Raw genomic sequence first — 26,944 nt, 5'->3', positions numbered from 1 at the left:
CCTATTCACAAATCCCCAAAGGCTTGTTTTATTCATTCAAGGATAAGATAGTATTACACATTCTTGACTGAAAGTAGGGTAGTAATGTTTTGTTTCTAAACCTTGAACACTATAAAATGGAGCCGGGGAGGCATTTAATAACTCAGAAGAATAAAAATATCTTTGCAGACCCACCAACAATTAGAACTCAGCTATATGTATTTTTATCCAAAAAGGGTCTCAGTAAAGTAGTTAATCTTGCCTGACTACTTCTAAAATTGAGGATCTAATCAGTCATGCATCTTTAAGGCCTAGCTAAATGCAAGGTATGTCTTAGGTACTTTTACCCTGACTGGATTCTCATTTCTGCACAAGACAGTTATGAGGCCACAGGAGCTGTGATTATTAAGGTTCAGGTCCAAAATTATTCAGTTACAACTAGTTAACTAAAACCACCCATCTCCTGCACTATTCAGAAAGAGGATAAGCAAGCTCCATGAATGAATCCTATCCTAGTCCTGAACATCTCCAGAAGAAGTTGAATTAGCAGGCATGTCCTATCCCAATCCTAAGGCAGCATCTCCAGAAAGAGGCCGTTGAAGATCGTTGTGTTTTTTTGTAGCAAATTAATTTTGTTGTTTGATGATACTAGGATAATACCAAGTAGAATCTGAGCCTCTGTCAAAGTCTATGCTATTGTATGTGGAATGTTAGCAATGGCAGCAGTTTTCCAAAATGCAACTGGTATTTTGCACACATATGAAAATATGATGATTATGATATCTAGTAATTGAGTACAAGCATATAATTTATAACCATAGGAGAAATAAGAAGTGCCAAGAGGGCTATGCATTTTAAACTTCAGGTGTTGCTGTCATCTATGTTATAGAGTGTTCTTTCATTTTCTTTCTGGAAAGTGTGGAGCTTTACACCATCTTTCTTTCATTACTCAACAATTCATGGTGTTTTTTTTTTTAAAAAAAAAATATGAATCCTTTCCTGTTTACCAGTTCTTTAGTGGAAACAAAGACCAAGATCTCTTTCCTCTTACCAGCCTCATCCACCATGTATTTTAGCCAATTTTCTAAGCTGATTTTTGGGGAACCAATAATTTGAACAATTCATAGTAACTTAATCAATTTCACAACGCCAACACAATAGTAATTGATTTTCCAATTTAGCAAATTAGCATGCACTTCTCTTTGCAAAAGTTTTGGAAGCATTCAGCATTTCCAACAGCATGTTAGATTCTCAGATTCAGAACTAAGTTAATTTTATAGCAAAAACAAGAGACATTTATATTAATATTTAGTAGCATTTTTATTTGATATGTGGTTATATCTAAGAGCACTACAAAATCTATATCTATCCATCCATCCATCTATCATCTATCAATCTATTTGCCCACTGCAGAAACCCACCCCTGATCAGTTCAGAAGTGTGAAAACAAGGACCTCTTTCCAGAGACACAAGAACATCATGGCACCATCCAATACATCCTGCTTAATTATTGTTTATTTATCTTTTTTCATGGGAAAAGAAAATTAAATAAGTAACATTGTTGGGGAAGGGAAACAGGAAATATTTTGATTATTACATAACTTCTTTGTTTTCTCCATTTTGTGCATGTGTAAAGGTTTTCAGTGAGCATTCTCATTTGTTAAGGTTTTCTTTGTGCGCAGGTCGTTGTAAACTACCAGCATCCCATTAGAGGAGTCCAACTGCATACTGGGAATGTAGAGAAGAGGTACTAAGTTTGAAAAGCTCAAGGCGTAAGGCTGCTTATCAACGGAGAAAGAGAGTGTGTACATTCTTCTCAACCTGCGTTTCCTCAATATTTGGTCACAGTAGCAGGTCAGCTCTCATCTGGATCCTCACACAAACATCTGGTGACCAGTGCCCCTTCTGTTTGATGGTACACAACAGCAGCACAGTCTCTTTTTTCCAATGAAGGCGTTTTGGCTTTTATTGGTAAGGAAACAAGACAGAACCTCTTGAAAATCAAGGGAAGAATTTTGTTACAAAGTAGGTAGGACTTGCAAAAAAAAAAATGTCCACCCACAAAAAGCTCTGCCCTGAAAAACCAGACCATAAAGCTCTTGAGGAGGCAACCTCTCAATAAAGGGCACTTGAGAGTATGGCAGGTCGATGCAATCTCTACCTCTTACCCTCATGGGCCAGAGCAGAGTGTAAGATGGTCTAGTAACCTGGCAGGGCAGAATTCCCTCAAGTACAAACCAGGTAGGCACATGAGGAATACAGGTGGACCTCCAGGTCATAATGGCAGTTTTGAATGATATGCCACACAGATGGTTTTGTTGCCTACGGCTCCATCTCCAATAATAAGAACCTCAATATCCAGAGTAAATAAAAACAGTCTCCCAAACCTAGCATACTTCCCTAAAGTCCTCCTTCTTCCAGTATTTGGGGAAGTCTTGACAAAGCAACCCTTCAAAATGGCACATTGGTATATATAAAGGTGATGCAAAACTGGGTAGCAGGAGGCATCAGATTTGATTACATTTTCTACTGACATTATGTCTTAGCTGGAGCCATTGCAAGTGTTAGGGTAATTTTGTTTCCCATAAAGAATCTACTTACCATATGGAAGTAGCACAATGTGGGGATCTCAACCATGTCAATTCCCACCACATTTCAAATAACTGGAGATATGGAAGTTATCACAGCTGAGATCTGAGAATATCTGGCTTACATTCATGAAAATAGTAGGAAGAATAGATAGGCTTCAAGGGCCAGCAATACTGCTAGTGGCCCTATTTTAACAATGCTGACCATGGAGGATGAATTTCATCACAACTGTATTAGAGTCCCAGTATGAGCCACAGTCCTGGCAAGCACCAAGTATGTAAGACTGCATTTCTTAATATCCCCAATCCTGCTACATATTGAGACTGCTGGGGGTTGGATCTGACACGTCCAGAAAATGCTGGCTTGAGGAAAGCTGTTATAAAAACATTTTTTTATATCATTGCTCCATTGTTGGTTTCTTATTCACACAAGCAGACCATTTCTAGGAGGGAAAAAATAACAAAATGCAAGATGTGAATGGCTTCCCCCTCTTTTCCTCTGTTTTACAGATTCATATTTCTGGTTCTGACAAATGAAAAGAAAGCAATGCTCTTTTGGAAACCCACTAAGTTATTTTCGAATTTGATTCTAGAACTGTTTTTTTTAAAAGGTATCGAAGAACACAACCCTCATTATTCTATTCTATACCTTACATATAGTGTAGATGTATCTTGCAGTTCATGTTTGACTACTTATCCAAATATTTATATAAGTGATCCGTAAGTCCATATTCATGAGTAGAAGTGAAGCATTCCAGCAAAATGGATATCCAGCTATTGCTACAGATTACTGTATATTTAAAAAAATGACCCATTTTAAAAACTATTGACATGTTTGAATTTCCACTTTTTTTAAGTCCAGAGAGTTTAGCCAAAGAAAGTGTGCAGTGTTCCCCTTGAGAAAAGAAAAAAAATGACAACTGCTATACATTTCTTGGTCATGTGACATACGTTGCTTATATGTGCCCTGCTAAATAATGTTGGCTATTGGCTGATGATTTCTGTGTAATAATTATTATTTGTCTAAGTTATTTCATCAGAATGATCAAAGCTCTCAACTGTTAGGCTTTTTGAAGTCCTGTATCCCTGGTGTCATAATGCAACTATTTGTAACTAGAAAGAAAATGAGTGAAAAGCATAATCACACACTGATCAAGTGAAGTCACAGCACAGCAGATACCATTTTTTTATAACACACAGCTGCAGAAAAGGCTGCTTACCTAGGACAAGACTTCACCAAACCATGTGCTGAATAGAGAAATTTTGAAGCAGGTGAAATCATGTACTACCTCTTCCCCTACACACAAAGTAGCTGTGTACATACCTTTATAGCTAGCTGATCTGGCTGCAGAAGCAGATGCCTTGCCTGCAGCTTCTGCTGTTCCTGCTTTCTTCGAATCAAGGTGATTATGAATGTTTTCTTTGTGTCCTTTTCTGAATTTTTGCTGCAACATTTCAGTTGGAATTTTCCATTTCTAAACAGGCCCCATAAGAATCTTACAAGAGCAGTAAAAATGGTAATGGCTTAAAACTTCAGAACATTGACCCTTCTTTCTATCCCTCCCTTTTTACTTAATGTACTAATAGATTCCTGCAAATAAGAAAAATATTTGTTTTTAAAAAATTTTAACCAGATGGAATACTACATGAACAAAAACCTGTTTGAATATGGTTAAAAGAACCAATAATTTTGGATATAAAGGGGCTCTGTACTAAGAGGGATAAGAGATATAACTAGTATAGTATTTTTTACAATATATGAAATGTAAAAATATTGGGATGATATATGTAAATGAAAAGTTTAAAATTTTAAAGTAATTAATTTGAAGAGAACTAGGACTGAGGAATGACCAAAATACTGAGGGGAAATTAAGCTTAAACAAAATTTTTGAAAACAGGATATATAGTGACTTAACAAGATAACTTTTACAAATATAAGTGAAATATAAGCCGATCAAAAAAGATGTTATATATAGATATTATAACACATGAAATATGAAAATATTGGGATGGTATATGTAAATGGAAAGTTTGGATATTTAGATAATCAGTATTGAGAAAATTATGACTGATAAAAATGGTTTGAATATTAAGGGGAAACTAAGCATAAATAAGAATTATGAAAATAGGATGCATGATGAACTAATAAGGGTTATATATAAATACAAGTTGATTAGAAAAAATGTCATATATGGACATTATTATTTGTTCAAACATGAAAAAATGCCTATATTTAATCATTTATGCATTGAAAATATTAAGAATTATTCTGTTGATGAAGAAGAATACTATCGGAATAAGGGAAGATCAAAGAAATATACTACTAATTAATACACTAATTATGGAATTATAAAATTAATCATTATTGACTGTTAGTTATTACTGATTTTTTAATATATGAACCAAGACAACAGCTGGTCACTAGGCACTAGGGATTGTGATTGTAAAATCAGTAAAATATATTTAAAAAAATAAAAAAGTTTTTGATGTGAAGCATTGGAGAGAGAACTCAGCAGTGATTATCAACGTGTGTGTTCAAAGAAAAGAATATGAATTTGGGATAATTTGCACATGAATAACAGGCTTGCATGTCTTCTAGTACTTAATTATTATTATTATTCTGCCTTCCCAAAACCTAGAATTGCATAGGACAACTCCTAAAAGCCCAACACAATTAATGGGAGCCAGGCTGGGGAAGTTTACTCTTGACTCCACTAATTTGGGGCTGCAGCAAAATCCTTGTGACAACAAAAGAAAACAACAATCATCTCACTTCCAATTCTTGGCATCCTTGGAACATTATAGGATGAGAACTTCCTCCATGGACTAGTACAAGTTGAGAGCTAGGAGGTGTTGCAAAGTCTGACTGTGATGGTGCCTCTATTGCAGGACTGAGAAATAACCGATACATAACATGGCACTATTCCATACATTGATTGTGCCAATGAATTCAACCATGGCTATGATTTATGATTACTTGTGTTTTTTCATTGCTCAGGAATGAAAGAGAGGCCTTTTATATAAGCAAGGCCTTACCTCCTTAAGTCTTTTAAAAATTTCATTCTTTGTTTAATAACAGTCTCTTCAGCCTTTGTGCATTCAAGCATCTAGCAGACAAGATCTACCAGAAGTAGATGTAAAACCTATCTACTCCAATGGACAATGGTTTTCTGGGGATTTGTAAGGGTGAAAGGGTTATTCATTTTGGTCACACTACAGTGCTAATTGTAGATGACTCTTCTGACTTCTTCTGCTTACTGGGCAAGGACTTGAGATACTCTAAGTGTCGCCGGGCATCCTCTTGATTCTGCCGGACATAGTAGATTAAATATGAGATCACCATGGCGAACCAGCCGAACATGGTGACCAACATGGCGATGTCTGTGGTCTTTTTATAGATGTTGCAGAAATCTATGTCTCCAATCAACTGCAGAAAAGGCTTGCCAATATGCTCTTTCCGTGCAGAGGCATCACACACAATCCCATCAGAGGTACCAGCCACCAGCTCTACTCTCTCAATGAGCTGCTGGAGTGTGCAGTCACAGAGCCAAGGATTGTTGGACAAGTTGGCTTTGGCTTTTAGTGAACTGAAGACATCTTTATTGACTGACACTAGCTTGTTAGAAGACAAGTCCAGTGAATGCAGGTTCTCTGACAAGCCCTTAAAGACTCCAACTTCCATGCGACTTATGACATTGTGGGACAAGTCTAGTTCTACTAGAAGTGGCAAATGTTGGAAGGCGTCATTGGGCAGGAAAGAAATCTGGTTATAATCCAAGTATAACTTGTTGGTATCATTTGGTATATCTTTTGGGATAACTATAAGTTGAGCTTTACTGCAGCGGAAAGTTTTGAAGCCATCTTCAGTGGAGGGGTAACACCCCTTGGGAAAAGTGGTGGCTGAGTGGAAACAAAAGGCCATCAGAACAAAACTCTGGAGGAGGAGCCACATGGCAACTGAGTGGTAGAGGAACCAGTCCAGAAAAGGCATATTGGGGCACCCGGTAATAGTGTATCCACTCTGTCATCTGTTCCTTCCAGTACTTTCTCTGTTTCTTAGGAAGTCTTGGAGAATATGACTTAGGGAGTGCTATCTGTGAAAGACAGAACAGGCGGGGGAAAGCTAGGTATGAACCAACACTTTAGAATTTCCACTAACCAAACAAAAGGTACGTGGTCTGGGTATATTGTCTATATTAATGCAGAATTGATTCACATTGGACAAAGCTGAACTGCAAGAGTGGAAAATATTTCCCACCAATTGGAGTGTATCTCATTACATTCATAAAAAGGCTAAGTCACCTCCCATAATTAATTGGGTAGCTGGAGCTGTGATCAGGCACATTCATCCCATTCCATATGCCCCTTTAATCAAGGCTTACCCAAGATTGAACCTGTTATATGAACCCAATTGCTATTTTTTTATTAGCAGAAATCTTAACTACAATTTGAAACATGGGTTCACATTCTAAAGTATTCTAATCAGGGAGATTGGCTGTTCCTAGTTTGAAAGACACATGATGTTTTAGGAAAACTTAGGACTTTGATGGGAAAGGACTAAGGTCTTGTGGGACAGGACTAAGATAGTAAAGAGCACTGTCCCAGTCATTGAACAGCATGAAATAGTGTAACGTGCACTCAGTAAGTAAGATAAATAAAATATATGTGCAAGTGCATGGGAGGCACCCCCATGTACTCTGTTAATTTACAGACAATTTATCTGCGTTACACTTTTTCAGCAAAACACACCCAAAGCAACTATAGATGCAGATATGTAACTACTTATTTTTTTAATATAACTAATGCACATTTTCCAACTTACTTGAGAACCTGTGAAGTTCCCATATACATATTAAGAGGTTCTCCTTGTTCTTATCCACATTTAGCCCATGGAGGTTCACTGGATGATTTTGGGCCCATCACTTTCTCCCAGCCCAACCTACCTCAAAGGGTTGCTGTTGTGGGGAATAACAAAAGGAGAGAACACTATGCATGCCAACTCCTATTAAAAAGATGGGAGATGACAGAGGTTGGTAGGCAGGCAGGCAGGCAGGCAGATAGATAGAATGAGACTATAATTCTATTAACAATGCCATATTATAAAATGCAAGCTTCTCGCAAGATCACTGACTACTAAATTCCACACCAGAGTATTGAATTCTACCACCAAGCAGATGACAAATTCTGTCCCAGGTGCAGATGAAACCTACATCAGCTCAGGTGACTAGACCAAGAATTGAGAGCATGACCCAAATCAGCCATTAACTGTTGTTCAGGCTCCAGAGTAGAGATCTCAATTCTTTTTGACAGAAGAATTAGCTGGCTTGAAGAAAGCATAGTGTAGGCAGCCTGTTAGAACAGCCAATGATTAGCACAATGTAACTGCAACATGAATCCATTGTGGTAACGACCAGGATGTAAAGCATTGCACATCCACTATGGTACAAAGATTTTCTCTATGACATCCAGAACATATTTTGTCTGGGCACTTCAGTTATCCACTCCACTTTCCAGTTGGGTACAAGGGACTGTTATCAGCACCCCACTCGGCATACTCAAAAGTATCATTCTGAGAGGAAGCAGAAGACTTTTAACAGGTTAGAGAGAAACAAATTTGGAACTGAAAGCATTTTGTGAACAATTATTTTTTCAAAGATCTGACATGGGTACACTTCACAAACTGGTTGCCATGATGAATCACATCAGTCCCAAAACAGAAGGTTATATTTTGCACCATCATCTCTGGTCCTACAGAATGTTTATTATTACAATTTAGGACTATTCTTTTTTTCTGAGCAGGTGGCAGTCACCTGTGACTTTTATTTAAAAAGAAATCTTGAAAATAAAATGAGGTTGAAACCTGCTACTCTGCTTTGCAACATGTCCGATTCCCATTTAACTTCTATTTAAGTAAAATAATATTTTTAAAAATCAGTTGCACAAGAGCCTGGATAGTCTGTACAGATATGAGGAAGATGTCTGTATGCACTACTTATGGAGTAGGTTTTGTATTTAAAATTGATGGATCTATTGGAAAGACACATCCTTTATTTGGGGAGCTTACAGATGATATATTATACAAGAAAAAAATGATTAGACCATTGCTTCTGAGTATCTTCCTTGTCCCATTCTGACATACCTTAAACAAAGAAATAAGGGATAAGGCTCCCTCCCTCCAAGTAACACAATCCAATTATATGTGAACAAGAAAGACTGTAGTTTGAAAAAAAAAACTGTAAGAGAGGTACATATAGACTTGAAAAGTTTAGGTGATTCATTCTATATGTTATAAATTCCAAAATAAATTCTGAAAGGGAAAAGAAACCCAATCAGATGAGTTGGGGTTGAGTTGGGGAAGGCAACCATTAGCAGAAAAAGGAAACCTGCTAAGAGGTAGACCCAGTTCCATTGGCATCAAATAAGCTGTTTGTGAAATATACCCATGTAGCAGTTTCAACCTTTGTCCTGCACGGAAATGTCACTGCCTATCAAGTAACCAAGAGCATCTCTCTTGTCTGAATTAAGCTTTAATGTGTTTACCCTCTTTTGAGCTATTATAAACACCAGGTCTCAGTTCAGAAGTTGGAACAACTTTACTGGATTTACTGGATTTCAGTGGGAAAGAGAAAGATAACTGGGTATCATCACCATATGAATGGCTTGCAAACTCTCCAAGTGGTTTCACCTGTATGTTAAATTGCCTAGAAATAAGATGGAACAGCAGAACCAACAGAAACAGGCGTTTGCTGTCCAGTTCTGAATATGAATCATTCATTAATATGTCCAAAACAATCTCTGACACACAACTGTAAATCAGATTGAAATGTCATTTGAGCATCATTCAAAATATTTTTTATGATTAGCAAGTAAATAAAATAATAAATATAATAAACAGAAAAAATCACCATATCCATCTCAGAAGTTGTTTTCTCCCCCCCCCCTTTTTTTTTTTTTTTTTTAAATGTGGAAAGTAATATCTACTGATCCAACTTCATCCTAAATTGCCAGAAGTTTTGGCCTTGGAAAGGGAAGATTTAAAAGGGGAAATCTTGTATATCTGGTTGAATTCTCTAATACAGTGGTACATTGGGGCTCATTGTTAACTGGTTCTAGGAGGCACAATGAGTACCAAAAACAATAAGTACCAAACACATTTTTCCCAAAAGGAATAATGTAGTGAGTCACAAGGCAGCCAACACCAATAGGTTCTAGCTTGTGCATTGAGTACCAAATAAATGATGAGTACCGGGTCAAAATTTTCAAATCAGAATGTATTGAGTACCAAATTTGATGAGTTTCAGTGCAGTTGAGTACCAAGGTACCACTGTACTTGATGCATATACCATGCTAAGCCATGCCTGGTTATATAGTTAGTTGAATATGCCACATATTTTGATTTATATTTTTGCATCATATAAAGAAATGAAAGTATGATTTATCAACTACCATACAGATAGTCCCCGATTTCTGACCACAATTGAGCCCAAAATTTCTGCTACTAAGTGAGACATTTGTTAAGTGACCTTTACCCCACTTCGTTACTTTTCTTGCCACATTTATTGAGTGAATCACTTCAGCTGTTAAGTTAGTGACACAGTTGTTAAGTGAATCTGGATTCCCCATTGACTTTGTCAGAAGGTCGCAAAAGGGGATCACTTGACCCCCGGGAACATTGGCAACCATAATACATATGAACCAATTGCCAAGCATCTGAATATTGATCCCGGGAACGTGGGGATGCTGCCAAGATCATAAATATGAACAACAGTTACAAGTCACTTTTTTCAATGGTATTGTAACTTCAAACAGTCGTTAAATGAACTATTATAAGTTGAAGACTACCTGCATTTGTTTCCATATATTGCACCAAAACCAACTAAATTAGACTTAAGGGTTAATGCTGCATATTTTCTTTGTAATCAGGAATTAGTGGCTAAAGCTCACTCTCAATGCACCTCACTGAATACTAACTTCTTCTTGTACATCTTTATATTTTCACCTCTAAGGATGCTTAGAATATTTGTAACTTTTCTTTTAAAAAAAGGAAGGAAAAAATGTGTGTACAACATAGTCAGGAAGCAAAATGTTATGGCAGATACTGTACTTTTTTTAATGAATATTATGCAATCAATGGAACAGCTTAAATGGCTTTTACAGATCTACTCAATGGACCTTTTCCCATTCCAGAAAGCCAGAGAGGGAGAGGTCCTGTAGACTTCCCCCCCCCCAAAAAAAAGGTCTTGCAGCAGAACTATAAAAGGTCAGAGTCTAGAATTCCATCAAAGTAGTGAAGCAAAGTTGTTTGGGTCTTTCCTCCCTTTCAGGAAAATGGAATTTTTGCCAAAAAGGCAATCCCATTAAACAATGAAAGGGATTCAATTTTAGCCTTTATAAATGATGGACTGAATGATGAGGAAATCCCTGCCTATGATAGACTAGCCAATTAACCACTCTGGTTACCAAGGAGACTTGGAGCAAGCCCCTTCGAAATTAATATACATTAAGGGACTTTAAGTCTAGGAAATTGTCGCTTTCACACGTAAAGTATACTGCACTTCCTTGTTTTCAAGACAGTAGCTAAAGAGACCTTAGCCAGTCAGGGCAACCATTTGCAGAAGAGCTATGATATAATTCAGTCTGAGGAACTGAAGCTACTGACAAAGTAATGGAGCAAGTTGGAGCTTGAGTGGGTAAGCACAGCCTTGTAATGAAGAGCGCAGGAGCTAGACTTGAAGTGGAAACTAGAGTGGCTGCCAGTGTTAAAGGAGAAACGGAGAGTATTTTGTGGATCAGTGTTTCTCAACTGCAGCAATTTTCAGTTGGGTGGATTTCAGCTCCCAGAATTCCCAAGTCAGCATGCTGCTTGGAGAATTCTGGGAGTTGAAGGCCACACAAAATTGCTCAGGTTAAGAAACACTTCTGTGGATTCTATTCATTTTGATGGAAGACTATTGGCCAAATGAGAAATCTTCATTAAATTCATTAAAAAAAAAAGCAACATTTCAGCTGCAATAGAAAGTGTGTTAGCCTGGCCCTTTGCTTTTAGACAAATGCATAAATGGGAACAGTAGAAAAACTTCTAGTAACCAAGCCTACCAGATCTGAGCTACTGAACTCCTGATGACCAAGGGCTTACTATATAACCCCTTGGCTGTCCTTTCGGGATCATTTGCATTTTGCAGCTTGTAATTGATAGCCTTTGTCTGACCAACACTGATGAGTCAGAATGGCTTTCATCTTATCAGGTAATACTACTTAAATGAGAGAGTTCAGATCTGGAATTGGCCCATTTTTTAAGCATTTCAGAGCCTTAGTGTGCCACAAACATTAGGAAGGCAGAAAATCAGCTAATTGCTTATATGTACCTATTCAAAGGTGAGCCACAAACAAGTACTAGTGTGGCTGCCATATTTTTAGGTTTTAATTTACATTTTGTAGAGTCAGGTGAACAGACATTCAGGTAAAATAGGTTTATTTTTCTGGGATTCAAGACAAACATCAGTGGCTCTGTTATTAGGTCCCTAGGTTTATTTATAATGTTTATTGCAACAAATGGTAAGCCACTGCATGTCCAGAGACATGGAGTGGCTTTCCATATCAAAAGAATAAGATTAAGTGCAAAATGCAATAAATACAATTATAATCAATCTATCCAATGTGCCATCATATTGGGGGTAGCATGATCTTACTCATCTCCAAATGCCTTCCTGAAGAGCCATGTTTTTACAGGTAGGAGGGGATGGTCCAGATATGCAGGGATAAGCTGTCCGAAAGGAGGAAGGTCATCACTGAGAAGGCTGGAGCCCAGAATCCCTGAAGATAGCAGCAGTAGAGTCAGAACATATATAAATCTAGCAAGCATCCTAACTGAGTAATACGAAACTACTAAGACAGAATACTATGTATGCAAAGGGAAAAGCAGCAGGTAATGAGAATGGCAGAAGTATCCAAATAGCTACTGATGTTCTACTTCATGCCAGCATGTGAAGTGTCCTCAGTAACACTATCATCTATCGTAATGATGATAATGTCAATGATACTATGCCTCACTCCACTTTCTTCTTGGAGACACAAGGGAAGAGATTAGTACTTTAGACCTACTAAAGGCAGTAGGTATTTCGTAATAGTAGATATACAACAGTTCTTGACTTTTCATCTTGTGAAATCTCAATGTGCACGCTGAGTTTACAGGAGGAGCAATTGTATTGCTTCATTCCTTTCTCTCAGAATTCTGCTTAAATTTCCTTCCACTGAGAGGAAGAGGGAAAAGAAATGAAGGAGATGAATGTCTGTATACTGAGACATATCGGGACTCAAAGATTGTCCCTCAGTCTGGGCCTCTAGGAATGATGAGTGCACCATAACATTTTGAAGACACCGAATCAGAAGTCTGAAAATTATGGGCACAAAGTAGAGCAGGGATGTCAAACTGCCAGCCTGCAGGCCAGATGCGTCATGGCAAAACCACGCCCAACCCATTGCCAGCAATAGAAAAAAAGTTGCGATATGTCGCGACATATCATGTGACGTTGCGACTTTGATACCCCTGAGGTAAAGTGATCATTGGAATGCATATAATTTCAACTGCTCATGAGTCTAAATCACATGAGCTGACCAGAATCCTGATGTTTATAGGACCATCTTTTCTTATGTGGTCCTGCTCAAATAATATGAGGCCATTCTCTAAATAATAGGAAGCCATTCTCTTTCCAAAAGTATAGTGGGTCTGACAAGACAAGGTCCTTTAAAGCTGGAATTTATGTGTAATTCTTTCCCAAGAAAGCTTTGCCTGCTACATTAATGTCCTTTCACTGTCAAAACCTTGTCCAAGTTTTTTCTAGGATTCCATCTAAGATATATCTGAATTGATGATTTAACAAAGTGATGACAGTAAAAGCAACCCCATTCAGAAATAATTCCCATTCTTTCTCAATCATTTGCCTTCTAGATCAGGAGTGTCAAACTGCCAGCCCGCAGGCCAGATGCATCATAACGAAATCGCATCCACCCTATTGCCAGCAATGGCAAAAAAGTTGTGATACGTCGCGACACGTTATGTGACATTGCGAGTTTGACACTCTTGTTCTAATTTCCCTAAATTCTTACTGTCTGAGCTAGCTTTTAATAAGCCCGTGAGCAGCAACATGAGCTTTGCTTAATATACATGATATGCAAAACCTTATTTCTGCAAGTGTTGTCAAGAAGCTGATCCAAGGGATGCTTTTTTTACACAAAGTAGCCATTGTGCACAGTGGAGTGCTTGTCCTATGACATGTCCAGACTTCTAGAGTGCAGCATGCATACCTCTACTGATTTATTTTGCTTGTTGTTTTTTAAGCCTAACTTCAGAACACATCTAACTGCAGATTTTGGTGTAGCAGAGCAAAACCATCACTTACACACCCCTTTTCTAATTTTTGATGGTGCTGCTGTTCTGATGTCATCTTTCTTCTAATCTGCAGAAAGGAAGTCCTCTGCAATAAAATAAGGAGGTCTTTTTCTTAAAAAAAATCTAAAGTAATATTGTTCCTAAATAGAATAGATGAATGAGTATTAGAATGGCTCATCTTCTGGGGCAGCAAGCTAATGTTGTATGTGCATATGTATGGAGAAAGTCTGGCACACCTGCATGGAAAAAAAATAGAATCAGGTTTGCGCCATGTGATTTACAAAGGCATCATTTCTCTTCAATCTTGCATCGCATGTGGGACTATCACCTCTACCTCCAGCATTATGGATTGCAGAATGTGGATGATGGGAGATGTGGCTCCACACATCTGGGAAGGGAAGAATCATTAGAGAAGGCTACACTAAAATGAGAATCAAACTTGAAGGAAAGAAAAGCATGTTATGTTTCATTTTAAAGAATGGTGTAGCATTTCGGGTTACTATACTTTATTCTTGCTACCCCATTCAGTCTAATTATTTTAGAAGATATGTGTGTGTGTGTGTGTGTGTGTGGTGTCTATACGTTCATGCATATTCCTGACACTTTGATGAAGAGCTAGGAGAAATGGTTACAACTGGCCAATCTCTAGCATGCTGTTATGAAATAGCTCACAATCTCATTATTTTCTTTTTAAATATAAGCAAAACTTGCCAGAGTGTGGAAAAGCTATGTTAAACATTTTTCTCAAAACAAAAACAAAAAAAAACCCAGAGGGTGGTTGAAAACTCTTAACCCACCGTGAAAAATCACTGATTTAAATCCTGTTGCGACAATGATTTCCATTGCGAATGAAGGCGCAAATTAGCTTTCTCACGATCAAAATCTTCATTTTCTTTCCCCACCCGCTCTTCTTCAAATTAAGGTTAAAAATCAAAGATTTTATATGGAAGGTAGCCACAAGGAGGCACCCGAGCGGGTCTCTTCCTAACAGAGACCGTGTAGGCACACACGCGCACACTCGCCGTTCGCTCAGTGTAGGAGATTCCCCAGCTTTAGTTGACAATAGCACAATACGCTACGTCGTTCCTAGAAGTTCAGATAAGGAAACCAAAGCAAAAGGGAGTAGTAGAACGAAAGGCGGAAACATGAAGCCTGCTCAGGATTCCGTTCCGCAGCTGGTTGTCTTACCTGGGTACTGAAGGAAGGTCGAAAAATCACACACCCCTTTCCCGCCCCCTCCGGAAAATCCAGGCACCGTGGCCCTTCGAAAGTCTTCCCCCTCGGAGCTTCCCACTCCTTTCTAAAGATCGCCGAGGCTGCGATCTTGGGCTGGCTGAACCAGCCACAAGGCCCACGAGGGGGGGGGGTTCCGTCTGAGTAGCCAGAGCTGTCTCGAATTACGGCGCGACTCCATTGCCCCGCGATTGCTCCTCTGCAGGATTCCCAGCGATCAAAGATGTGCGATTTTCCACGCATTTCCTCGGAAGTAAGCGGCTCCCAGGGAATAGTGTCCGAGGGGCTGCCTTGCTTCTGAGTAAATACCAGATCAGGTGCACGTCTGTCTAGGTGGGGGCTGGGGGAATGGAGAAAAAAAAAGAGTTTGTCCTCAGATGCAACTTTCACCGATGCGGGAAAGTTGCATCAGCTCTTTCACACTGCAGCCTAGCGCCTCCGCCGCCTTTTTGCAACTGTCTCGGGCTTTCGGCAGCGCGGGCCCTCGGAGAGCCCCGTTTGCTCGCCCCATTCGTCTGTTCCACACGCGCGGGGCGGAGGGAAGATGGGACTCACCTGCTGTCGCCTTTTGCCTCCAGCCACCGATTTCCTCGGTCCTCCGGAGACCTGCAGCCCAAGGGGCGAAGAAACAAGGCGAATGGGTGGAAGGGGCGTCTTCAGAATCCGCCACGCTCCCCGTCCAAGCAACAGGCATTGCGGCTTTCCTCCCTCCTCCCGCCTTCTCTTTTTTTGTTATCCCTTGAAACCGCAGGCTTCAGAGCCTCCCGGAACCCGAAATCGGTGACCCCAGCCCTCCGCAAGGGTCCCCATCACGCCTGGGCAACACGCGGGAAATTTGCCAGGTGATTACACCACGCGTGTCAAGGCTGGACTCGTTGTGCGAATGTCTGCGGACGGCGGACACTACCGGGTCCCCTCCGTCAGCATTTGGGCAGCTTAGGAGAAATCGCGGCGGAGGGAGTGAGAAAATTGCGGTTCCCGAGGGGTGGAAGGTAAATGTGTGCTGCTAAGTGGAAGAACCAGCGTGTGTGTGTGTGTGTGTGCGTGTGCGTGTGCAAGTGTGTGTGTATGTGTGTGCGTGCGCGCGCGCTCCCGTCCCCTCCGCCACTGGGCGTTTGAGCGAGGGTGGGTTTCCCCGTTCGCTGAGGACGACCGCTCTCCTTTGGGGATTGAAAACCCCGCCTGGCATCAGAGAGAGAGAGAGAGTGCCCGCCCCTACACACAGGAAAACACACGGACACGCACACACATCGCCGCGCAAGTAGAATTTTGTCCTTAGCTGGGAGAAATTGCCTGCTGAAGTAGGAGGGGATGGTGAGAACAGAGGGGGCAACCTGAGGCATCCGGGAGGCATAATTCTCAGTCCGCGCGCGCGTGAGCACCCGGACCCCGACAAACACCCGAACCCAGAATGTTTTTGGGTAGGTAAAGCCCTAACATTCTGCGGGACAAATAAATCATAGCTTCTTGAGACGAATGTCCCCCTGCCTCCCCTCCCCCCCCCACACACACACAGTCGTCATCCAAATAAAAGCATCAAGTCAACAAGCTTTAGACTCATGATTCAGGCTGATTGTGAACCCAGGCTGGAAAAGACAACTATGGTATGCCTGACATGCATTTTACAAAGAGGTGAGATAAATTCAGTGTGCTGCAAGATATGTAAAGAGAATGAGTAATGACCTACAGTAGAGAAATGGGTTTATGTGAAAACTTTATTCCTTTCTTGAAAGGCACACCCCAAAAAAAGGGAATGGGTCAAATGATGGGAGAGCAAGGATGGAGGTTTGAGACAACCAGTTCTTTTGATAAGACACCCAGAAAAATACGGCATACTCCATTCAATCCTCCAGGGAAAGATTGAAGGCAAAAGAGGCCCAGGCAGAAGAAAAACATTGTGGCTTCAAAATCTAAGGAACTGGTTTGGATAAAACTTAGCAGCACTTTTTTATGCAGCTGCTGATAAAAACAGGATCGCCAACATGATCACTGATGTCCTTTCAAGAAAGGATATGGCACAAGAAGAAGAAGTTCTTTTTGTATAAGGAGGAGCATTCATGTTTGTTGATGTTTGCCTAATTGAACTGTGCTTGCAATTGGTCCAACATTTATACAGACTAGAGGAGGAGAATTTGAGCCCAACTAGACCCTTCTACTGTTCAAGAGCGTATGTACATATAACAGATAGTTATTAAATATGGCAGCGCATGCAGAACCTAGCTTCTTAAAAGTCCCACTGTATTGGTGTTCCTGGTTATAAGTTTCTGGTCCTCAGAAAATGTGAAAATGTGCGAAAATATGGAATTGGTTATAAAACCAAGCAGATGGGCTGAAATGGATGGCTAGCTATGTTTAGTCTTTTTAAAAATACACATATACCAAGAAACAGTATAAAGACAAGAGAATCACATAGAGTTTTTGTATACTGTCGCCTGTCACCCAATCACCTCCAGAGATCTCTATTTGCCACCCCTTGGAATGAGCTTATTGCCCAGCAAAAGGCATTAAAATCAAGAGCAAGGTTATGTCTTTTTAAGGACCACCCAAAAGGACACAAAATTATATGCAAGCTTTTCATTTCTCCCCAAATCATCAGCAGACAAAATGAAAAATGAAACAAAATCTATATGAAGGAAACAAGTAATTTGAGACACTAGGCCTAACTATGAGCCATCTACAAGTCAAGCTCAGTCTCAAAATGGTGGTTCTGAACTCTTAATGCAGCTGCCTAGATACCACCAAGCATTGTCCCTCTCTTCTCTCAGTCTATAATGGTTATAACTGCTGGGATAGATGGATACTTCATAGCAACTGATAAAATCCATTTTAATACAAAATCCCACAATTGCCAACTCCTTGTGCAGAAAATGTAATGAAGGACCACATTTGTATAGCCAACAACATTTTGGTTGATAGTTGCACTGGCTTTATACATCATGCTAACTTTCACAATATAGAATCAGTGGACAAATAGACATAAATATGTCTGCACTGAGTTCAAAAGGATATGAGGTAGAAGACTGCATTAAGAAATGGGCCCAGCTGCTCTCTTCTTTATCCTTTTTCTCCTGTTACCAGAAACATATCCTTAATTTGCAAGCTTCACATAAGTCCAATCTACTTTTTGGAGGAATAGGCATGAAAGGGATAGGCAAGAAACTCTTTGGATTCAAATTCTGCAAAGCCAAGGGTGATTGCATTAGTTTTGAGTTAGCATCACAATGCACATTTCATCTCTTGCCCCCCTGTGGACATCTATGTTTCCAAGATAATTTTTTCCAGGACTGGCTAAAGATATATATAAAAAAATGACCTTGGTCCCTTGTGCATGAAATTCATAAGTGGTGCCATAAGCATCCACTTTCCCCTTAATTAATGAAATTATTAATGTAATGGCTAGAAAACTTCGGCATTCTTTCTATGGAGCCTTCCACAAACTGGTACCATCCAGATGTATTAAACTGCATGTCCCATCATTCCCAGCTACACTGACCAGTAGTCAGCACTGTTTTCTGATTGGTCAAGCATACAACTGGGCAGTTATTGTGCTGGTTTGTGGATTTCATCTTTTTTTTAATGTTGCATGATTTTTTTTTTATTTGCCATATTATTTTCAGGGAGAGTTGTTCAGTGTACAGTGCCTGGACCTGCAACGATTCAAGATGGGTGGCTAAATAAATAATCAGGAATGTGAGGTCTGTATTTTAAAATAGCTGGTTATGGCCTTTTGCCCTTTTGAGAGATCCTAGACGGGATCCTGTTTCCTTGAAACTACCTTGAAGAACCGTCCTGAACTCATCTTCCAGCCTCTTGTGGTAGAGAGGATTTTAGCCTCAGAACCTGAAATATATTGATCATGGGAAAGACGTTTATAGGCTGGAAAAATCATTTTTCAAATATTATTTGCTGTACCAGTTTTTATCCTGTGTCTCAGGGTTATGTTAAAAAGTTTTAAAAAGCAAGATACTTTTGTTTGAAATGTCCTTAAACATGACTGCGGTGCCATATTATTATATAACAGTGGTGGCGAATGTATGGCACGGGTGCCAGAGGTGACACTCGGAGTCCTTTCTGTGGGCACACATGCCATTGCCCCAGCCTTGCCTCCCCCTGTGACCCCCTCCTCACCAGCAGCTCCCCTGGAGGAGAGTCACCCCGTGTGGCCCACATGAGCAGCGCAGCCAAGGACATGGCAGCTAGGCAGCATAGACAAGACTCTGCCCTCACGCCCCATCACTCACAGTTGATGCTGTGGGGTGCGGGCAAGGGCGTGGCCACCATGGCGCTGCTGGGCTGCCTGGGCGATCTGGAGGCAGTGAATGGCCCTGCAGGCAGGGTGGTGGGGGCGGAGTGGGGGCGGGCAGGAGATGGAGTGGAGGCAGGGCCAGTTTTGGGGCACTCGGTCTCTAAAAGGTTCGCCATCACTGTTATATAACTGTCCAATGTCAACCAGAGCTGTAGGGCAAGCTTTTTGAGGAAAAAGAGGCCATCATCCCAAGCAGATGACCCTGGATGTCACAACAAGAGAGAAAAAGAAAAGAGCCAAAACAGCTCCAGCATTTCTTGGCTTTGGCTATATCCTTTGGCTATATATGCCAGGCAGCTGCCTCATAAAAGTAAATACTGGAGACTGGAGAAGGACAATGAAGCTTGGGGAAAAAATGGAATTAGGTGTATTCCTTATGGCCTGCTTGTTTCTTTCAAGTATGGCCAAGGAGTTGTCCCACCTGAAGGAAGATTCAAATTCCTGTCTGGTTAGTTTCTGTGTGTGGAGTAGAAAAATGGCACCTCCTGTCCTTTGCTTTAGGCAAAAATGAGTTTTCAGACAGTTTTTTTATCTTTAACTGTCCCCAATGGAGGCTGAATGAGAGAAAGAAAAGTCAGATTCTGAGAATCTATGAAGATTGTTTATAATTTATTTCTGCTGCTTTATCATATAGAAAAGGGAGAAAAGATGCATTGAAGTTTGATCATATTGGCTAATCTTTCCATTGCGTTCATAAAATGTCAGTTCATAAGCAGAAAATTAATATATATCAATAATCCATGACCATAAATGTGGGATAGTATTATCTTTCCATATATGATCCATGTTTGATAGAATCCATGCTTGATATATCCATAATATTTAATATAATGATAAATTCCAACTTTTAATTCAAAATGACATTCACATTTTGAACTATTCCCCAGTCTGTTCTAACAACTTACAGACATTAGAAAAGTCATGAGAAAATAATTATTCTACATTTCAGCAAAGGACATTGCTGAAGTTGACACCCAACTTGTTTAAAACATTTTCTGGGAAGTCAAAAATTATCTTTGAATTAATTTCATTTTAAAACTATGCAAGACTAACTTAATACTGTATTCTTTAAGCTTTTTAACTTCTTACTTCAATAACACCTAAATATGTGATTATGTCTAATCACTTTTAATGATGGAAAATGATGGAATTCCTACTAGGAGTCACTATGTGAACAGCTATGTAAATTTGTTTAATAAATAAAGAAATACTGGCATTATGTATGTCAAGAGAGGCCAGGATGTCAAGGGAGCCAAATAACTTTCTAAATCAGTTTGTCTTATTAACCTCGACAAAGATTTTGACAATAAATAGGGACCATCTATGATGTTTCCAAGTCTTGCCTTATTTTCAAAGGAATTAATCAATTAGATATTATTCAAGCAAAGAAATTAAATTAGCAATTTTTAACCAAGAAATAAATTTCAGTGGAAATCCATTTTGTTTCAAAAATATAATTTACAGAACAGGAAACCAATTTTTTTCTTTTCGATGAAGCTAAAACAGTTGTTCTTTTTTATCGGCCTAGAATACTCATATATCTATCAGTCATATAACATTATCAGATGCTTGGCATACTTTTAAAAATCAGATTGTACTGAATGAATTATTGAAGTAAATACCTTCTGTAATCATCATGCCAAAGGGGCTGTTAAAAACCTGGTATCAATCTTTAATAAAAATATTGGGCAAAATGCTCACTGAATTCATAGGATTGTTTTCTAGTTTCAAAATAACCATGATGTAATCCTTATAGCATAATTCTGGTAAGGCCCATGTTTCAAAATGTTACTCATATAACAAAACAGAAATCAAAACAGAAACCTGCTTAAATTTTTGATATCACCCTGTGGATTATATAAAAGCCCATGGGCCTTTCCAGATTTCATTGTTCTAATAGGGTCAAAATTTTCTTACAGTGTTAAACTCTTGACTAACACTTAAATAGGCATCTAAATTTTTAGAAGATTATTTTTATTGTTTAAAATCTTTCATATGTGCAAGATGTAGCCCAACAATTGCAAAATTTTGGCCTATATATACAATGCCATTAACTTGGAATTAATTTGATTTTAATTAGTATGAATTGTCCTCAACGTATCTTTAGTGTAGTTATCATATTAATTTGTTATAATCATTTCAAATAAGAAGCCAATTGTTTTTCTCGGTTCAGAAAACAACTGTTTTGTTTTCAAAGCCTTTAATTGACTGAGTAACAATTTAAAGTTGTAACATGCTTCTAAAATTTGATTTGTAGCATATACTTTTTATTTCTTTTTATCACTATCTGTATTGTGGCTCTCATTTTTCCTCCTGGCAGTAAAAAGAAGCTATTATCTTAATATGCTTACATATTTATATAGTACATATATACATGCTTAAATCATATGTATCCCAAACTATTGTCACGTTAATCAATTGTTTATTCTTTGAAAAAAATGCATCTACTTTGTGTTGATTAACAAAATAAAGATCAATCACAAATTCAAATGTCACCTGCCTTGAACTATCATTTTTTTCCTAACACAAATAACATTACAAACAGATGCATGATTAGAAATTGCATGATCCAATATATCATTTCTCAACTTATGAACCAAAAATAGTCAAACAAAGCATGTGGCTATGTTGAGTTGATTAAAAGGTATACTCCTGTTTAATTGAACTTTATTTTCTGCATATGTCCACTAAATTAAATTTATGAATGCATCCATGGGGAATTTTTCAATCTGGGGAATAGGTTTCTTTCTCATAACATCTTATTAAAATCCACATGGGACCAAAGCTACAGATGTGGCCCACCAGTAAAAAGACTTGACCAGTTCCCCGACCTGCATCATCCTGACTCCAATAATGATCTGGTAATATGTTTTTGATTGCATTGCATGGTTCAAAATGTCATATCAAAGCATTTCCCATGAAAGGCAAGGCTTGCTTATATGTGATACCCATATTTCTACACAGAAATTAAATCTCTTGGGAAGAAATGTTTATATGTTAGCAACCACTAGGAACCACTCAGTATGATTAGTAATCAAAGTGTTGGAGTGGCACTAGAAGACCCTGATTCAAGTCTTCTTTCAGCCACAGATGCTCTCTCTTACCCAGGGCTTTTTTTGTCATAGAACACCCAGAACGGAGTTCCGGCACCTTTTTTCGATGGAACCTTGTAGGATAGGCAAGGCGGGTTGTATGACATCTGTGAGTTCTGGCACTTTTTTTTTTTTTTTAACAAAAAAAACACTGCTCTTACCGTAGGCCATTTAGGTCAAAAGATTGTTGTTACTGTAGGAAGGAGGGAGTGCTATTTATACCATCTTGAGGTCCTTAATAACGACAGGATATAAATCTAACAAATAAAATGAGGAAGTAATCTGGTTGGTGACTGTTACTTTATTAAAGTGGAAAGATGTGAACTATGTGGACTGTTAAGTATAAACTTTATGTGATAAAAGAAAACGGCACAAGAATGTGTAATAACAGACTATTAAGTACCTCTACAAAAATTATACCTGCAATTGCAGGGAGAGACAGAAGAAATAAAGATGCAGGGTTTAATTCTTTCATCTTTCACTTCAATACAGTTTATTGACTATTAATTCATGTATGCTACATGTTTACAATAAGGAGAGAAAAACTAAAAGTTGAATGTGAGTAAAAAAACAAACAAATTTACAGGCAATTCTGAGCATTGTAATCCCAATGCTTTAGAGGGCCAGAGGTTAGGCCTGATTATATTTTTTTTCTCAAATGCTCCAGTGAATTGGAGAGAATTATCAACAAGAATTATATTCATCTCAGAGAATCTGTAATTTAAGCAGATGGTTTTAAGAACCCAAAAACGCATTTATGAAGGCCATCAATGGCTTTTTTAAAAATGAATAGATGACATGTTCACTGGCAGCTATCAGTCACAAGAGCAAATGTCAGGTGGGACTTATAACCACCCTAAGAAGCAGAAAATCTAAGATATCTTCTAGATTTCAATCTGTGAACGTGTCCAAAGCCATGGGCTGGGTTCCACATTATACTAAACCATAATGTAGATTGTTTCATTTTGGTTTGTGCAATGTATAAACACTGCAACTGTGGTTTGTTAACATGTTTTATGCAGGTGAACTTAGTTGTTCTGGTTTAGAATCATAAATGAACCCAGACTTTCTGAGTGTCAACTTTGAAAATGAACATGGTTGCAGCTATTTTCCCTACTCATTTTCAGCTAACATATAGCATGGAGGGAGGGGGGTTTACCAGGTGCTTCGCTAGACTAAATAGATTTTCTCCCATGGGAACCAAGGTCATCAGCTGCTCCCGGGCAGGCTGGGCGTTTCATGAAAAGCCTTCCAAAAAGATGTATTGGGGAATGTAGTAGCTTGCATAGCTTTAGGGGTGGGATTTCTTAACTTTGTATTGGGGATTGTTATGTGTCTATTCAGACTTGGTTTCACTTTTGATGTGCCGATACTTTGTATCAATAAACATGTTCTTTGAGGAACTTGCAAGCCTTAGAGTTCTGCTTTATTTGTCTCTGTCTGTTGGAACTATGACATTAAACTAAGTCTCCGAAAAATTTCATTTTTCGGGGTGGTGGGCCCGACAACCTACCCACTCACTTTTGGGAGAGTGATAAAGACTCGGTGAAGACTTGAGATTGAGGAGAAAGTTGAAACTGTTGCTAGCAGCAATGAAACTCAGGCTGGCGGAGTGCAGGCTGGCACTCTAGCCATTGAGGAGGCATTACTGGCACGGGCTCGACCAAAAACCAGGTTGATCCAACCTGGGAAACTGGTACTGCAGGAAGGAACTACAGCTTTAGTGGACCTCTTCCAAGCTGAGGCTGCCCCTCAGCACAGGAGCACTCCTGTAACCACTGGAGAGGAGCCTTTATTGCTGCCATCCCAGGGTTCTTTGTCTGCAAATGGCAAGAAAGGAAAGGGCTCAATGGGATGGGACAACTCCAGAGAGTGGGGATTTCAGTCAGCAGTCCACAGCCCCTCGCTCGAACAACTGAAGGAGAAGTTCAGCCAGTTGGAGGTAAAATATATGATTCCTGTTGCCCAGGAGGTGGATGCCATGGGGAGAAATGCCAAAAACTACCCATCTCTCCCTCCCCCTTGCTGGAGATCCAGCCCAACTGCCAGAGCCCATGCTGCTTCACCCACCCCTCAGCTGTAATACCAAGTCCTGTATCCCAGCCAAGTCCGTTGCCATGGCCTCAGGATGCCAGTTCCGGATTCCACCCAAAAGAAGTCCGGAGAGTGGTTTGGCTATGTTCCCAGGACCAGCAAGCCGCCCAAGCCCAATAGTAAGCACAGGTGGCCCCACTGAGATTCGAGCCCCACTGAATCTGAGCATCCTAATAGACTTGGGGTGCTCTCAGTGCTTAATTAATTTACTCACTGTACTGATACTGGGCATTCGAGCCAAGCTATTGCCTCGTCCCATGGGGTTTGAGCAGGCTGACAAGTCCCTCATCAGAGGTGCCCCTGCCATGACCTAACTGAACTTGTACATTTAGAAATGGGTCAACATTGGGAAAGTATCTGTTTTGTGGTAGTTCCGAAGATGACTGAAGCAGTAATTTTGGGGCTAGTGTGGCTTGACAAATGGTGTCCTGACATCTGGTGGGAGGAGAGAATGTGCAAATTAAGACTGGGGATGGGATCCTCCCCACCTGATACTGATGATGAAACAAAGACACTGGCCATCTGTGAAACTCATGGGGAGTCACGGGAAATCCTAAAAACTGTAGCCGAAAAGCTGCTGGGGATTCAACTTGTCCCTACTGAGTACCGAGATTTGGCAGAAGTCTTTAGTGAGAAGGAATGTGACATCCTGCCCCCACACCAGGCTATGGACTGTGATATTGAAATTCTGCCCAGTGCCAAGCTCCCCAAACCAAGGATACACTCTATGACACCCAAAGAGATGCAAGAACTAAGAGAGTACATTGCTAAAAACTTAGCTAGGGGTTTCATTCAGCCAGCCAAATCACCCATGGCCGCAGCCACATTTCAAACAGGCACATTTCATCGCTTGCTCAAGACTTCCCTCTGCCCAGAAGCTAACCAAACTGTTTTTGAAGCACATATACCAACTCCATGGTGCCCCAAAGAGAATTGTTCCTGACAGTTCCAGTTTACTGAAAAATTCTGGAGGGAGTTTTTTAAACTGATTGGGTCCTCCCAATCATCTGCTTTCATCTGCTTTTCATCCAAATACTAATGGAGCTGCTGAGAAAGTTAATGCAATGGTGGAACAGTACCTCAGATGTTATGTAAATTATCAACAGTCTAATTGGGCTGACATTTTACCTGTTGCAGAGGTAGCCTACAATAATACTGTACATAGTAGCACTGATCTCACACATTCAAAACAGTGATGAGTCAAGTTTTTGTGCCCATGCCTGAGTTCCCACAGGAGCCTCCTACTTCCCAGACTGGACCAATGAGTGACATCTTTCCAGGGGGGTTGGGTGAATGTGAAGAAGGCATTGACCAAAGCTACCAAGGTTTACAAGGAGCAAGAAGACAAACAACATTCCCCTCAAAAACCTTTTTATGCTGGACAATTAGTTTATCTTTCAACTAAATATCTGCAATTAAAATTGGATCTGAAATTTCCTTTCCCCATTATCAGGAACATAAATCCTGTGACAGAGAGTTAAAACTTCCATGATTGTTGGGGAAAATTCATCCGGTGTTTCATTGCAGTCTTTTGAAACCTGTGTCCGAATCCACTTTAAGACCTATTCCAAAAGAGCCGCCTGGTCCAATGGTGGTAGGAGAGATGCATTATGAGAAAAAACATATTCTCAATTCTAGGCTGTACAAGGGAAAGTTACAGTACCTTGTCCAATGGAAAGGTTACCCTCTTTCAGAGGCTACATGGGTGAAATGTACAAATGTGAAGACAGATAGAGTGATAAAAAAAGTTTTATGATAAATACTCTCACAAGCCTCGAGAGGATACCTAACCTGATTTTTGTTTCCCCTGCAGGAGACTCTTTCTTTCTGATGTATTGGGGAACCTAGTAGCTTACATAGGTTTAGGGGTGGGATTTCTTAACTTTGTATTGGGGATTGTTATGTGTCTATTTAGACTTGGTTTCACTTTTGACATGCCGATACTGTATCAATAAACATGTTCTTTGAGGAACTTGCAAGCCTCAGAGTTCTACTTTATTTGTCTCTGTCAGAACCATGACACTTGAGTTAATTCAGCAAACCATAGCTTAAAACTCTGAGGCTTAATGAGGTATATGATCATAACCAATCTCCTTTTCTGCAAACTTACAAAATCTCCCTGTAAAATACTTAGTTTCATTTCATTGTCCACCATAGATTCCATGAGTCTAATTTCAACATGGTGGGATGAGACTATTTTTTCAAGATGAAGATAATCATTGCTTTTTATTTTATTATTTTAACCTCATCACATCACTTTACA

General features: G+C 39.5%; 1 protein-coding gene across 4 annotated transcripts in view; it reads right to left on the bottom strand.

The window, feature by feature from the left end:
- Nucleotides 1–1,303: 1,303 nt before the first annotated feature.
- LRRC3C (leucine rich repeat containing 3C) overlaps nucleotides 1,304–26,944 on the bottom strand; it is a 40,051-nt gene continuing 14,410 nt past the window's right edge. Inside the window, exons 1-4 of one of the 4 annotated variants that reach the window (XR_005558632.1) lie at nucleotides 15,745–16,387; nucleotides 12,257–12,380; nucleotides 3,892–6,661; nucleotides 1,304–3,010 (exon numbers count right to left, since the gene is read on the bottom strand). Coding sequence is in view for 3 of the 4 variants with exons in the window: in XM_039359276.1 (XP_039215210.1) it covers nucleotides 5,776–6,558 (783 nt within the window). In the remaining variant the exon portion in view is untranslated. Of the gene's footprint in view, nucleotides 6,662–12,256; nucleotides 12,381–15,744; nucleotides 16,388–26,944 lie in introns of those variants that run through there. The other 3 variants (XM_039359276.1, XM_039359277.1, XM_039359278.1) reach the window with 3 other exon arrangements.

This window comes from Crotalus tigris, unplaced genomic scaffold, assembly GCF_016545835.1.
Source record: "Crotalus tigris isolate CLP2741 ecotype Arizona unplaced genomic scaffold, ASM1654583v1 scf7180000019068.10715455, whole genome shotgun sequence".
NCBI lineage: Eukaryota > Metazoa > Chordata > Lepidosauria > Squamata > Viperidae > Crotalus > Crotalus tigris.
This window is presented reverse-complemented; position numbering and strand designations above follow the sequence as displayed.